This window comes from Corythoichthys intestinalis, chromosome 17 (genome assembly GCF_030265065.1).
Source record: "Corythoichthys intestinalis isolate RoL2023-P3 chromosome 17, ASM3026506v1, whole genome shotgun sequence".
Lineage (NCBI taxonomy): Eukaryota > Metazoa > Chordata > Actinopteri > Syngnathiformes > Syngnathidae > Corythoichthys > Corythoichthys intestinalis.
In genome coordinates, this window is record NC_080411.1 from 5,789,091 (window position 1) to 5,803,251 (window position 14,161).

The following is a 14,161-nucleotide window of genomic DNA, read 5'->3' on the forward strand; positions in this document are numbered from 1 at the left end:
GCGATTGATTTTATTTTTTTTTTATTTTTGAAGTTTTTTTGTTTTTTTTTATTGAAACAACTTTTTTGATTGAAGTAATATAGTTTTGCATTTGGGCCACATTTTGGTTAGGACATTTGTGTCTTTATTATTCAATCAAAAAATAAGTTGCTAACCAAAAAAATTTTTTTCAAAAGAAAAATCACTTCAATCAAAAATTTAAAAAAATTGTCAGTCAGAGAAAAAAGTTTTCAAATGTGAAAAAGTCTTTGCATTTGAACACTTAATTTTTCATTCAAATTGTTTTCTTTGATTGAAGCAATCCTTTTTGTGTTTGGGCCATATTATGGGTAGGAAATTTGGGTCTAAATCATTCAATCCCAGAAAAAGTTGCTTCAATAAAAAAAGATATACTTTCAATCAAAGAAAAAAATCATTTGGAAAAATAAAATTGCCCTTCCCTAAAAATATATATGGCGGAAAACACTCAGGTGATTTGAAGTTCCGCTCTGAGACACCCAATTTGGCCAAATTTCAAAATTGTCCGATATGCATGTGTGATTAATCATTGGAAAGCTTAAAATCTCAATTTTCTGGGGGAAGAAAATTTTTGAAAAAGAGGCCATTTAAATTTGGGGCATGAGCGTTAAAGGCGTCAAATATTTTAACGTGATTAATTAGAAATATATATACATACACCTCTACATATAATTTTTTTTACTTGTTTTCCTTTTTACTTTTTTTTTAACTTTTTACTTATATAAGTACATATACTTTTTCGTATGTAATTAAATTATAGCATCTCTAACGTTTATGAAAAAGAAAGCCGTTTAAAAATTGGTTGAGAATTGATGTTCAAATTTATAACTATTTCAAAGTGCACATTTCATTACATTTTTTGCAACAGCTCCGACACAAAATGGCCGACAAGCAACGACGCATCGTATATCTAGTTTTATATGTGTATTGTGTACGAATATATAAAATATATTATCTTTTATGCTGATGACCTGCAGCTCTATCTGCCCTTGAGACCTAACAAAAAAACTGCTCTTGCTAAATTGATGGAGTGCATATCTGATGTGAAACAGTGGCTTGCACAAAACTTTTTACGCCTTAATGAGAGCAAAACTGAATTTATTACTTTTGGCACACCTTCCATGATGAAAGCCCTTGAGCCCAACTCTGGCGCTCCGGCTGACATTTTTAAGACACACGTTAAAAATCTCGGAGTGATATTCGATAGCAGGCTTAACTTTGAAAAGCAGATTAGTTCTGTTGTAAGAGCAAGTTTTTTCCAGCTCCGTCTCTTAGCCAAAGTGAAGCCTTTTCTTAGTCGCCACGACCTTGAAAAAGCAATTCACGCTTTTATAAGTTCAAGGCTGGACTACTGCAATGCACTTTATGTTGGCCTACCCAAGTCCTCGATTTCTCGGCTGCAACTTGTTCAAAATGCTGCTGCTCGATTTTTAACAGGTACACCTAGACGTGAGCATATTACCCCCGTGTTATCATCACTCCACTGGCTTCCAGTCCATTTTAGAATTGATTTCAAACTTTTACTGTTTGTTTTTAATTCTATTAATGGCCAGGCTCCATCTTATATATCGGAAATTTTAACTTTTCGTAACTCTGGCAGGACTCTTCGCTCGACCGGCCAGCTTCTTTTAGATGTTCCGAGGTCAAAACTAAAACAGTGGGGAGACCGATCCTTTGCGGTTGCTGCCCCCAGGCTGTGGAATAGCCTTCCCCCCGAAATCCGCACTACCACGGATGTAGGTCTTTTTAAGTCTCGGCTAAAAACACACCTTTTTAGACTCCCCTTTTACAAAGATTAGGATAGCCTGGTTTTATTAGCTTAAGGGCTTTTTTTTTTTTTTTTTTTTTAATGTTTTTTGATTTTATCGGTTTTATTGTTTTACTTGCTGGACTTTTATTGCGATGCGCTGTCTTTGTTTTATTTTATTTTTTAAATGTTAAATTTCCTTCCTTTTATTTATCTTGAGCTATGTTTTGTTGTAAAGCACTTTGATGGCCTTTCGGGTTTTGTAAAGGGCTATATAAATAAATTTGATTTGATTTGATCTTAAAATAGTTTTTTTTTAAAGGACAGATTTTTGTGAAAAATGTAATTAAATTTTAAATAAAAATAAAAAAAATAAACAGGAAAAAAACATTCTTTGTTATCGATATTAAAAGCTTTACATTTCTAATTGTTTTTTTTTGTTTTTTTTTAAATACAGTAAGTATTTCCTGATTTCTTTCATAGAGTAAAGTAACGTGATTTGTACTAAACTGAGTAATTGAGAATCACAAAAATAATTGGTGATTCGTCAACTATCAAAATAAACTTTGTAGCAGTCATAGCTGGCAGTGAATGTGTTAACTCAGTGGCTGCCACCCTGGGAAATCACAATGTCCAACACTGTGTTCGACCCCCGCTCCAAAACAAAAAAATAAATAAACTGGAAGGCAGAGTCACGTTTCATGTTTTGCCCATTTTTTTTCTCAGGAACTAGTCAGGAAACAAAAAACGAGAAGTTATATCATTGCAAGGGAGTCAGCAAAAAAAGTTCATCAGGTCTGGATTACTTTTCACCCAGGACAGAAAGTGAGTACAGTACTGAAAATATTTTCTTGTTATAACTAAAGTTTGAACATTTCTAAGAATTTGGCAAAGTTTCCAAGGGATTCAATGATCATTTATGTAAACCCAACAAGAATTGATAAGAATAAACGGCATTAAAGCAGGAATTTTCAAGGTTGCCGGTTGGATCCGAAAAGGGAACTCAAATTTAAAAAACACTTTTTATTAGACGGAGTGGGGCTGTTTTATATGACATTTTCTATGAGACATTTTGGAAGTTGGGTGTCTGGATTATGAATATTATGGAAATAAGTAGCAGTGTTTTCCAGTGTGAAAGCAAATGTTTGCAAATATCTAATTTTTAAGTAACTTTTCAACCTTTATAAAATATTTTCATAACACAGAATGACACCTCTTTTATATCTTGAGGGGGGGGTCTTTGAGGGTCAACTTTGAGGAGGGTGGCAGCAACCCTAAACCCTAACCTGCCACAGAAAAAAACTACAAATGTACAAATGTAAACTAAATAGGAATGTTTACCATTAACTCATTGCCTGCCATTGACAATAATATACGGTATTGGCCCAAATATAAGACGGCCCAGATTATAAGACGACCCCCTCTTTTTCAAGACTCAAGTTTGAAAAAAGACTTTTTCAACACCAAATTAATTTTTATACAGAAAATAATTACAGTACATCTGAAACAAATGATTATAACTAGAGATCGAGGCCGATCGATCGGGTCCGATCACGTCATTTTCAAAGTATCGGAATCGGCAAAAAAATATCGCACCTGCCTTTTAATATATATATATATATATATATATATATATATATATATATATATATATATATATATATATATATATATATATATATTAGGGCTGTCAAACGATTAAAAATTTTTATTTAATTTTTAATCGAGTTAATTACAGCTTAAAAATTAATTAATCGTAATTAATCGCAATTAATCGCAATTCAAACCATCTCAATAATATACCATTTTTTTCTGTAGATTATTGTTGGAATGGAAAGATAAGACACAAGATGGATATATATATATAAATATATATTCAACATGCGGTACATAAGGACTGTATTTGTTTATTATAACAATAAATCAACAAGATGGCATTAACATTATTAACATTCTGTTAAAGCGATCCATGGATAGAAAGACTTGTAGTTCCCAAAAGAAAAATGTTAGTACAAGTTATAGAAAATTTATGGTAAAACCCTTCTTAATGTTTTTGTTTTAATAAAATTTGTAAAATTTTCAATCAAAAAATAAACTAGTAGCCCACCATTGTTGATGTCAATAATTACTTACACAATGCTACTGGGTGCTGAAGCCTATAAAATCAGTCGCACCCAAGCGCCAGCAGAGGGCAGCAAAACTCCGCAAAACACAATTAACAAGTGGGCCTTTCACTCTACTGTCATTTAAATCTGTCTGAGCTGGGCAAGTGCGTTAATTCCGTCAAATATTTTAACGTGATTAATTTAAAAAATTAATTACCGCACATTAACGCAATAATTTTGACAGCCCTAATATGTATATGTGTATATATATATATATATATATATATATATATTTTTTTTTTTTTTTTTTTTTTTTTTAATTAAATCGTTTTCTAATTGTATTTAGCGTTACAGACAAAATGTCTTACACTCATCCAGAGTCTTTAGATTTGGCTTAAAGTGGGGCTGTCAAATTTATCGCGTCAACGGTGGTAATAACATTAAAATATTTAACGCAATTTACGCATGCGCTGCACTACGCACTCACGCATTGTCGCGTTCAATCTATAATGGCACCGTATTACGTAAACATAGAACTAAAAGTCAACTTAAAATGAGTAGAATTTTGAGAGAAAGAATTTTGGCAGCCTTTGTAGCCTTTTTTTAATTGGCCAAAGCCTTACAATCCCTCTCTCAATGATCAGAAATATCGTGGGAAGCAATGTGGGGAAGAAAGGTATTAGTTGATCTTTTTCTTAACACCCTATTTTATTTCCCAACGCTGAGAAGATATATCAATTGGTATCATTACGCACAGTCATGGTTGCCCTTCCCATCATGCATTTGGGCAGAAGTTAAATGGCTGAATTATCATTTACTGAAAGCTCATAAAAATCTACTAGATGACAATATTTAGTCACAATATACAGTCACATTTGTCCTTTAAGAATTACAAGTCTTTCTATCCGTGGATCCCTCTCACAGAAAGAATGTTAATAATGTAAATGCCATCTTGAGGATTTATTGTCATAATTAACAAATACAGTACTTATGTACTGTATGTTGAATGTATATATTTGTCCGAGTTTTATTCATTTTTTTCTTAATGCATTGGCAAAATGTATATGATCGGGAAAAATTATCGGGAATGATTGGAATTGAATCGGGAGCAAAAAAAAAAGCAATCAGATCGGGAAATATCGGGATCGGCAGATACTCAAACTAAAACGATCGGGATCAGATCGGGAGCAAAAAAACATGATCGGAACGACCCTAATTATAACAATATTTTTGAAAGAAAAAACATGTTATTTTGCCTCATTCAAATCTTAATATCTGAACATTTAAATATGTAAAATAAAGTGCAATCACATTCGTAAATGAATGGCTTCTGGTTTTTGAAATGTAAATAAACCAATCTATTGTGATAAAACAACAAAATTGCAATAACTGCATTAACCATCAATGTGAGGGCTAACTGTAACTGTAGTCTTGAAACAAATCTGAATAAGGAAAAACATTGCAATAAAATAATGCAAACTGGTTAAACTTGAGAGTAGCTGAGATCTGTCATGACAACATTACTCCTCAATTTCAGCATTCGCTTAATTGATATCTGGCGCCATCTAGCGTCGTGAATGGGTATAATGTTTAGACCCCGAATATAAGACGACTCCCACTTTTTCAGTCTTATTTCAATGCAAAAAACACCGTTTTATATTCGTGCCAATACGGTATGTCTAATTTATAGTGGGAGGACTGGCTGTGAATGCTCATATTTCAGTGTCAGGGAGTTAAAGTGCATGTGACACGAAAAAGCATGTTTATTTCATAATACACGCGGTATTTTATGCTCCTAAATGATATGGACCGCTTGGATGTGTGTGGAAGCGATCGCTATATTTATTTCGTTTTTTGAATCCCGCGCCATGAAAATGAGTGACTTCCGACTTCGGTCTTGCATTGAGGAGGAGGGCGCTGTGACGTGTACGGGAGAAGGCGTCCTCTTCACTATACAGCATACTGTTGTGTATGAGGACTAAGGATTCAGCTGATTTTGAGGATTAGTACGTTTATTTTTCGCATCAAGCCAGCCAAACGGCTGCAGAAAAATCATTCTGTATGAGGGAGAGGCGTATGCGCCTTTTTGGAGTTTCAAAAGGTTCCCATTCACCGTGGATATTGGCCAAAACAAGCCTGACTACTGTGGGACCATTGGACTTACAAGGAAGTGAATCTTGTTTTGTATTATGTCAAATATTAATACAGCTATTACAAAGTAAACACTACAAACTTTCTTTAAATAAAGGACTACTTACGTTTGATCATTGATAGGCATGTAAAAAGCTATCCTCATGCACATTAGCAGCACGTTAGCTGCACAACAACTGCAGCCGCCCTCCTCCGGGGAACGAACTGTAAATTGCTCTCCGCCGATGCTGCCGATCTGCGAAGACAATCGACAACCCAGTTGTCATGTCAAATAATCCGGGCTACTTTTGTGTGATTTTCCGCTTCAAAGACTTTGAAACATCACTCGGTTCGGGTTAGCATGTCGGCTAGCTGTCACGCCTCTTGGTTTGTTTACATTCTCCGAAGCCGGGGAAGGAAAATGACATATGGCCGATTTAGGTGTCATAAAATATTGTTCGGGAGGTGCGACAGTAAAGGTGAAGTCGACAGTTTTGACCATTATGGAGTAATTTTGCCATGTCGTCCTGAATAAATACATTTTTATTATTTCATATTCCATTTAGCACAAGACTGTTATTTGTCATGACCATGTCATTTATTTAGCAATTGGGGAAAATACTTGGATAAAAAGAATATCCTGTAAAAATATTGGAGTAGAGAGACTGAAACAATGACATTTTGTGGCTCTCTTCGTCGCGTTTTCCTCGTTCTGAATAATTCCCCCTCAATGGGCTGAATAGTAAAACCGATGAGCCCAGTCTACAGCTGACGTCATTCACCTGTTGGGGACGCTAAAGCCCTATAATGGTAGGCGTGGCTAACCGGCAGATTAAAAGACTAATTTCTCGTCATCTGCGCTTTGCTAAATTGTTGTCTATAGTCGAATGTCTCAAAGTATGATTCTAATTCACATAATAATGCCATTTAAGACTTTTTCTCTCCTGTCGTATGCTCTTTGAAGTGTGGTTAGACCATTTTTCGACTACAAAAATAATTAATATGATGAACTCTGTCATATTTCAGAAAAGGGTCTAAAATGAGCGTGGATTACATCGAATACTGCGATTACACACCAGACAATGAAACCGAAGCGGACATCAGTGTCTTTGGCGCGCTGAACAATGCCAGTCACCATGCGTCTTTGACTCCATTCCTGGTCGCCGTCAACATCTTGGTCTGCGTGGTGGGCCTGGCAGGGAACTCTGTGGTTATCTGGATCTGCGGATGGAAGATGAAAAGAACGGTCGTCACCATTTGGTACCTGAGTTTGGCCATATCCAACTTGTTGTTCTGTGCCCTCTTGCCTCTGGAGGTGGTCTACATGCTCACCTCGCATTGGCCTTTCGGGCTGGTGATGTGCAAGTTGACATCATCGGCGCTGTTCCTCAACATGTACAGCAGCGTTTTCCTCCTGGTTCTGATCAGCGCCGACCGATGTGTGGTGGCGACATTCCCAGTGTGGTCGCGGAACCACCGCACGGTTCGCGGGGCCTTTGCAGTTGTTGCGCTCGTGTGGGGCATGGCTGCGCTCCTCACTCTGCCCTCACTTATTGTCAGGCAGACCACAGTCCGAGGAGATGTGATCTCGTGCCGCGTGATCTACGCAGATCCGTCCAGGCACAAGGCGGTGGCGCTAACCCGCTTCACGTGCGGATTCCTCGCACCTTTTGTGGTGATCGTGCTGTGCAGCTCGGTGCTGGTTGCAAAGCTGCGCGGGATGAGCGTCAGGTAAAGTATCTTCTTCTTTCTCATTGGGCGTTACCGGTGGGGATTTGTAGCGTTGTGATCAAGAGCACCACGAGACCTGACCAAAATTTGGTCAAAAATCAGGAACGACTGAGATAAAGTCAAGATCAATATCTTTGGGAGTCAAGACGAAGATCGAAACAAGACCAAGACTTGGACTGAGACCAAGACCTAGATTGACTCTTTTGGGATTTGAGTCGGAATCTAGAACAAAACATTGAAATTTGTTTTCAACCAAAGATTTATACAGTGCCTTGCAAAAGTATTCGGCCCCCTTGAACCTTGCAACCTTTCGCCACATTTCAAGCTTCAAACATAAAGATATAAAATTTTAATTTTTTGTCAAGAATCAACAACAAGTGGGACACAATCGTGAAGTGGAACAAAATTTATTGGATAATTTCAACTTTTTTAACAAATAAAAAACTGAAAAGTGGGGCGTGCAATATTATTCGGCCCCCGTGCGTTAATACTTTGTAGCGCCACCTTTTGCTCCAATTACAACTGCAAGTCGCTTGGGGTATGTTTCTATCAGTTTTGCACATCGAGAGACTGACATTCTTGCCCATTCTTCCTTGCAAAACAGCTCGAGCTCAGTAAGGTTGGATGGAGAGTGTTTGTGAACAGCAGTCTTCAGCTCTTTCCACAGATTGTCGATTGGATTCAGGTCTGGACTTTGACTTGGCCATTCTAACACCTGGATACGTTTATTTTTGAACCATTCCATTGTAGATTTGGCTTTATGTTTTGGATCATTGTCCTGTTGGAGGATAAATCTCCATCCCAGTCTCAGGTCTTGTGCTGATACCAACAGGTTTTCTTCCAGAATGTTCCTGTATTTGGCTGCATCCATCTTCCCGTCAATTTTAACCATCTTCCCTGTCCCTGCTGAAGAAAAGCAGGCCCAAACCATGATGCTGCCACCACCATGTTTGACAGTGGGGATGGTGTGTTCAGGGTGATGAGCTGTGTTGCTTTTCCGCCAAACATATCGTTATGCATTGTGGCCAAAAAGTTCAATTTTGGTTTCATCTGACCAGAGCACCTTCTTCCACATGTTTGGTGTGTCTCCCAGGTGGCTTGTGGCAAACTTTAAACGAGACTTTTTATGGATATCTTTGAGAAATGGCTTTCTTCTTGCCACTCTTCCATAAAGGCCAGATTTGTGCAGTGTACGACTGATTGTTGTCCTATGGACAGACTCTCCCACCTCAGCTGTAGATCTCTGCAGTTCATCCAGAGTGATCATGGGCCTCTTGGCTGCATCTCTGATCAGTTTTCTCCTTGTTTGAGAAGAAAGTTTGGAAGGAAGGCCGGGTCTTGGTAGATTTGCAGTGGTCTGATGCTCCTTCCATTTCAATATGATGGCTTGCACAGTGCTCCTTGAGATGTTTAAAGCTTGGGAAATCTTTTTGTATCCAAATCCGGCTTTAAACTTCTCCACAACAGTATCTCGGACCTGCCTGGTGCGTTCCTTGGTTTTCATAATGCTCTCTGCACTTTAAACAGAACCCTGAGACTATCACAGAGCAGGTGCATTTATACGGAGACTTGATTACACACAGGTGGATTCTATTTATCATCATCGGTCATTTAGGACAACATTGGATCATTCAGAGATCCTCACTGAACTTCTGGAGTGAGTTTGCTGCACTGAAAGCAAAGGGGCCGAATAATATTGCATGCCCCACTTTTCAGTTTTTTTATTTGTTAAAAAAGTTTAAATTATCCAATAAATGTTGTTCCACTTCACGATTGTGTCCCACTTGTTGTTGATTCTTGACAAAAAAATTAAATTTCATATCTTTGTTTGAAGCCTGAAATGTGGCGAAAGGTTGCAAGATTCAAGGGGGCCGAATACTTTTGCAAGGCACTGTATATTGATATTAATAACCGGCATTCACGGCCTTCACGGAACTTGGGTGTACACAGGACTCAGTCGCCCTTTAAATTAGTCAGCCGCACAAATTGTATCACTCATACATTTGAGTGAAAGAATTTCCTACCTGAGATGCCTTCAGTCCTTTGGCTTTGCGTCAACCCTCGGCCCCCAGATGCGGAGGTGAGTCCAGTACCCCGCGCAAACCGAGGCCGTGCACGGACTTGACTAGACATCCTCTCAGCTTCCGGAAACTCCAGGTTTTTCGCAATCCGGCTCGAAGGACCAATTAAATGCCAAATCCGAATCCTTAGGTAGACATTTTTAATATTACCCAAAATAAAGAGAGAAGGCACTCAATTTAGTGAAAAGCTTGCAAGGAAACGCGATTATTTTGTCAAATATACAACATATAAATTATTTTTTCCATGCTTTATTTGTTGGACAATGTTTAATTACTTTAATTGTGACCCTATTTGGCATGTTATGAAATTACTTCACATTACTGCTTTAAAAGCTGGTGGGGACAATTTGAGCATTCCAGAGGCGAGCGCCTATGTTGGTAATCGAAAATGATTTTAAGGTAGTTCTAACATGGCCATAGATAAACACATTGTTCCCTCTCAAATCATAATTCGAGTCCCTCGCTTGGAAACGAATTTGTAAGTTGCACGGAAGACAATTTGAACGGGCCTTGTACATCATCTGAACAGTTTTGAAGAGTATCAAATCATAAAATTTTAAAAACTTGGATTTGATGTAGAGGTCATTTGTGTGTGCTCTATATGGTGCTTTGTGAATGATCCAAATCGCTTTCTTTTGAAGGATCAGTAGAGGATGAAGGTGTACTTTCTATGTGTGCCCCCAAATTTCGGCACAGTAGTTGAGATACGGTAAAATCAATGCACTTTAGAGCAGGGGTCCCCAACCTTTTTTGCACCACGGACCGGTGTGATTTGGGTCTTTTTTTCACGGACCGGTGTCCTGTCAAATTTTGCACCCTTATAAAATTTTGCTCCCAAAGCTTTTATGGCGGTGAAAAAAGCCCTCTTTTATATTCAGTTGGACTCTCAATGATATCCAGTGGTGCTAAAAAACTATTTACATCACAAACATACATGTGCAACACGGAAATGGCGTAAATTAATGCTTAACGACACGGCGAAGTCGTTAAGTGAGAGGGCTACGTGCAGTTGTTGTGTGCGCCTAACATGGCAAACGTAAGTTAATATTCCTTTCTTTAAAGAAAGTTTGTAGTGTGTACTTAGGAATCACTGCATTCGCGGTCCTTTTTAACGTTACGCGCATGCCAACTTTGTCAGAACACCGGCAATGTGCAGCAGAAAAATACAGCAAATATAAAATAGCATTTGTTTTTAGCCCCGTCGTGTTAAGTGCAGGGAAAAAATACAACTCACCCGCTGAAACAGTGGGAGGCCTGAGTTTGCTTCGTTGAGACGAAATAGTCCCGAGATGGGAGCGTGAGAGAAGCTAGCATCATTCGTTGAGACGAGATGGTCCCAAGATGTGAGAGAGAAGCTAGCATCACAAATACACGATGTTGGAAATTGTAGCACAGTTTTCAGCGCGCTCCAAGCGATGTCAGGATATTCCGAAATGACTTTAATCCAGAACTTCGGTAGAGTTGTCTCAAATGTACGCTTAAGTCGCCGTGATTTGCGATCTCTACAAGATGATATTCCTGTTCCACAGACATGCTCGAATCACTCGATTTATTCACATACGGGTCACGAATTCACTCCTTCGCAGTTTGTGGGTCTTTAGTGATTGGGAAGTAGCATAAATTTTGTTTTCTTCGAGGTTGTAGGCACATCTTCTGGCTCGTCAGGTTCCCTTTTCCCCGTAAAAAGTCTGTCCTAAGACATGTGTTATTCAGTCATTCTAGTGTGGGGGCTAATTATTTCCGGGAAGAAATGTGATTGGCGACGACCTACGTCATACGTTATTATCAAGTCCAAGCGCGCATAGATATACAAAACGAGATTTAGTGCTAACAGCCCAATCAATGCATTTCTATGACGACCTCCTATCCTGTAGTTGTATATCTAGAGTAGACAGGGATATTGGTGTGTTAAGCGGCACAGGCCAAAGTCAATTGGCCAGAATGCAGTCGCTAATAAATTATTTATTATTTCTGCGCGGCCCGGTACCAAATGCGCCACGGACCGGTACCGGTCCGCGGTCCGGTCGTTGGGAACCCCTGCTTTAGAGTGTTTGGAGAGCCACTTTGACATACAGAGACTCTTTTGGGATTCAAGTCCAGACCAAGACCTTCAAAATTTTTCAGGAATCAAAAATCGATATTAAAACTTGGGGATCAAGACCAAGACTGAAACAAAACCAAGTAAATGATATCGAAAGCTAGTGTCACGGTTATGGGCTAAGAACACTAATACAGGCAAATGAGTGGTCGAGAGTTGGGCAGAAAATCAAAATCACGAATCAATCACACCTTTATTTCACTTGTACTTCTTCATTCAGGTCCACCAAGCCCTACAAAATCATGGCGGCACTCATTTCCTGCTTCTTCATGTGCTGGGTTCCCTACCACACTTTTGTTCTCCTGGAGTTGGACGTGAAGAGACTCAGCCAGGACAGTCTTCAGATTGGGATAAAAGTCGGGGCTACTCTGGCGGCGGCAAACAGCTTCCTATCGCCTATTCTCTATGTCTTCATCGGGAACGATTTCAGCCAGATCTTAAAGAGCTCGCTAATGCAAAGGTTGGAGTCGGTCATGGCGGATGATTTCCGGACAGTACGTTCACAATCGGTGCAAAACATGCAAAACTTGTGATTCCACGTGGATATCAGAGGTGATTAATTTGGAATTTGGTGTACATTTGAACCTCAATTTCCTGTGTAGATGGAACTGGAGAATTGAGCTATTCTTTGATTGTGTATTACTCGAGACGGACACTACATTTGCTTGTTTACTTTCAAGCTTGTAAGTGGACGTTACATCACGTGCACTTTGGTTGCATCATCTTTGCCAAACTTCCATTTTATTTAATGGAATTTTCAATCCTTCCCTGTACTTGTATATTTTCAATTTGTACTCATATATTGTTTTTTTCTCCAGTTGTATTAATTGAATTTCTTTGCAGAAACATATGTATTCATAATCATTTATCTATTAGGTCATTTTGTTAAATTGGAAAAAAAATGTATAAATGCAATTAAAGCATTATTTTATTTTGTATCATAAAAATAAATATTTTTCTAAACAACAAAATACAAACTGGATTCCAAAAATGTTGGAACATTGTGCACATTTTGAATGAAAACAATGTAATGTGTGCTAAATTTCAATATTGTATTCAAAACAGAACATACAGTAATTTTCGGACTATAAGGCGCACCTGACTCCATTGAAGCTGCCACCCACCAAATCTGATACGTTAACAGCATTTGTTCATACATAAGCCACACTGGACTATATGCCGCAGATGTCCTCACTGTATTATGGGATATTTACAACAAAAGATCTTTTGAAAAATTTTTTTTTTTTTAGGGCTGTCAAAATTAGCGTGTTAACGGGCGTTAATTAATTTTTTGAATTAATCACGTTAAAATATTTGACGCAATTAACGCATGCACTAAATGACCCGCTGTCATATTGCCTCAAACAGATTTCAATGACGCCGTTTATGGACATTAAGAGTGAAGAGAATGCCACCGGCCACTTGGGGGCAGCGCAGCGCCGTTCCATACTAATGTTATTCCTTCTAATAGTGGGAGAATTAGTAGTTGAGAGACGTTTATGCTTTGTGCTCCATAAATATTTCTGTAAGTTTGCTTTCTTTTAGTGGCAATTATGTGTCTCTTGTTGTATTTTGGGTAAGATATGCACAGAGATATATCTGTTATAAAGGCGAGTGGACACAGACGTTCTTTGGACTGTGCCGTTTATTGGCATAAGCTTGCAACTCCTTCACAACAAACATAAGTATCATTTAGTGAAAGCACAACAAAAATAATATTCTTATTTCTCATAAAAAATAATGTTCACAAAAAGAAAAGCACTTCAGTCTGTAGTAATGAGGCCCTATTCTCACATAGCTAAACAACAATGCAAAGTTAACTGGCATTACTCAGACTTTGGTCACTCAATTCTTGATATTTTTATTCTTATTATTATTATTATATTAACTCTGCTTTTGATTGAAAATTTTAATAATGCCATTTGTGGATTTTTTTGTTATAATAAACAAATACAGTACTTATGTACAGTATGTTGTATGTATATATCCGTCTTGTGTCTTATCTTTCCATTCCAACAACCATTTACAGAAAAATATGGCGTATTTTAGAGATGGTTTGAATTGCGATTAATTACGCGTAATTACGCTTAATTAATTTTTAAGCTGTAATTAACTCGATTGAAAATTTTAATCGTTTGACAGTCCTAATTTTTTTGTTTGAAGCAACTTATTTTTTGATTGAATGATAAAGACACAAATGTCCTAGCCAAAATGTGTTCCAAACGCAAAATTACATGACTTCAATTAAAAA

At 37.9% G+C, this 14,161-nt stretch overlaps 1 protein-coding gene across 1 annotated transcript; it reads left to right on the forward strand.

The window, feature by feature from the left end:
* Window positions 1-2,557: 2,557 nt before the first annotated feature.
* On the forward strand, window positions 2,558-13,793 carry LOC130905644 (chemerin-like receptor 1). The gene is made up of 3 exons (XM_057819210.1): window positions 2,558-2,590; window positions 7,027-7,731; window positions 12,131-13,793. Exons 2-3 carry the CDS (start codon window positions 7,040-7,042, stop codon window positions 12,441-12,443), a joined length of 1,005 nt encoding a protein of 334 aa, XP_057675193.1. The 5' UTR covers window positions 2,558-2,590; window positions 7,027-7,039; the 3' UTR covers window positions 12,444-13,793.
* Window positions 13,794-14,161: the final 368 nt, after the last annotated feature.

Excerpts from the sequence above, each read along its gene's own strand:
- LOC130905644 (XM_057819210.1), top strand. The coding sequence starts at position 7,040 with ATGAGCGTGGATTACATCGAATACTGCGATTACACACCAGACAATGAA. Across the intron at positions 7,732-12,130 it reads CTGCGCGGGATGAGCGTCAG|GTCCACCAAGCCCTACAAAA; the intron begins GTAAAGTATCTT and ends TTCTTCATTCAG.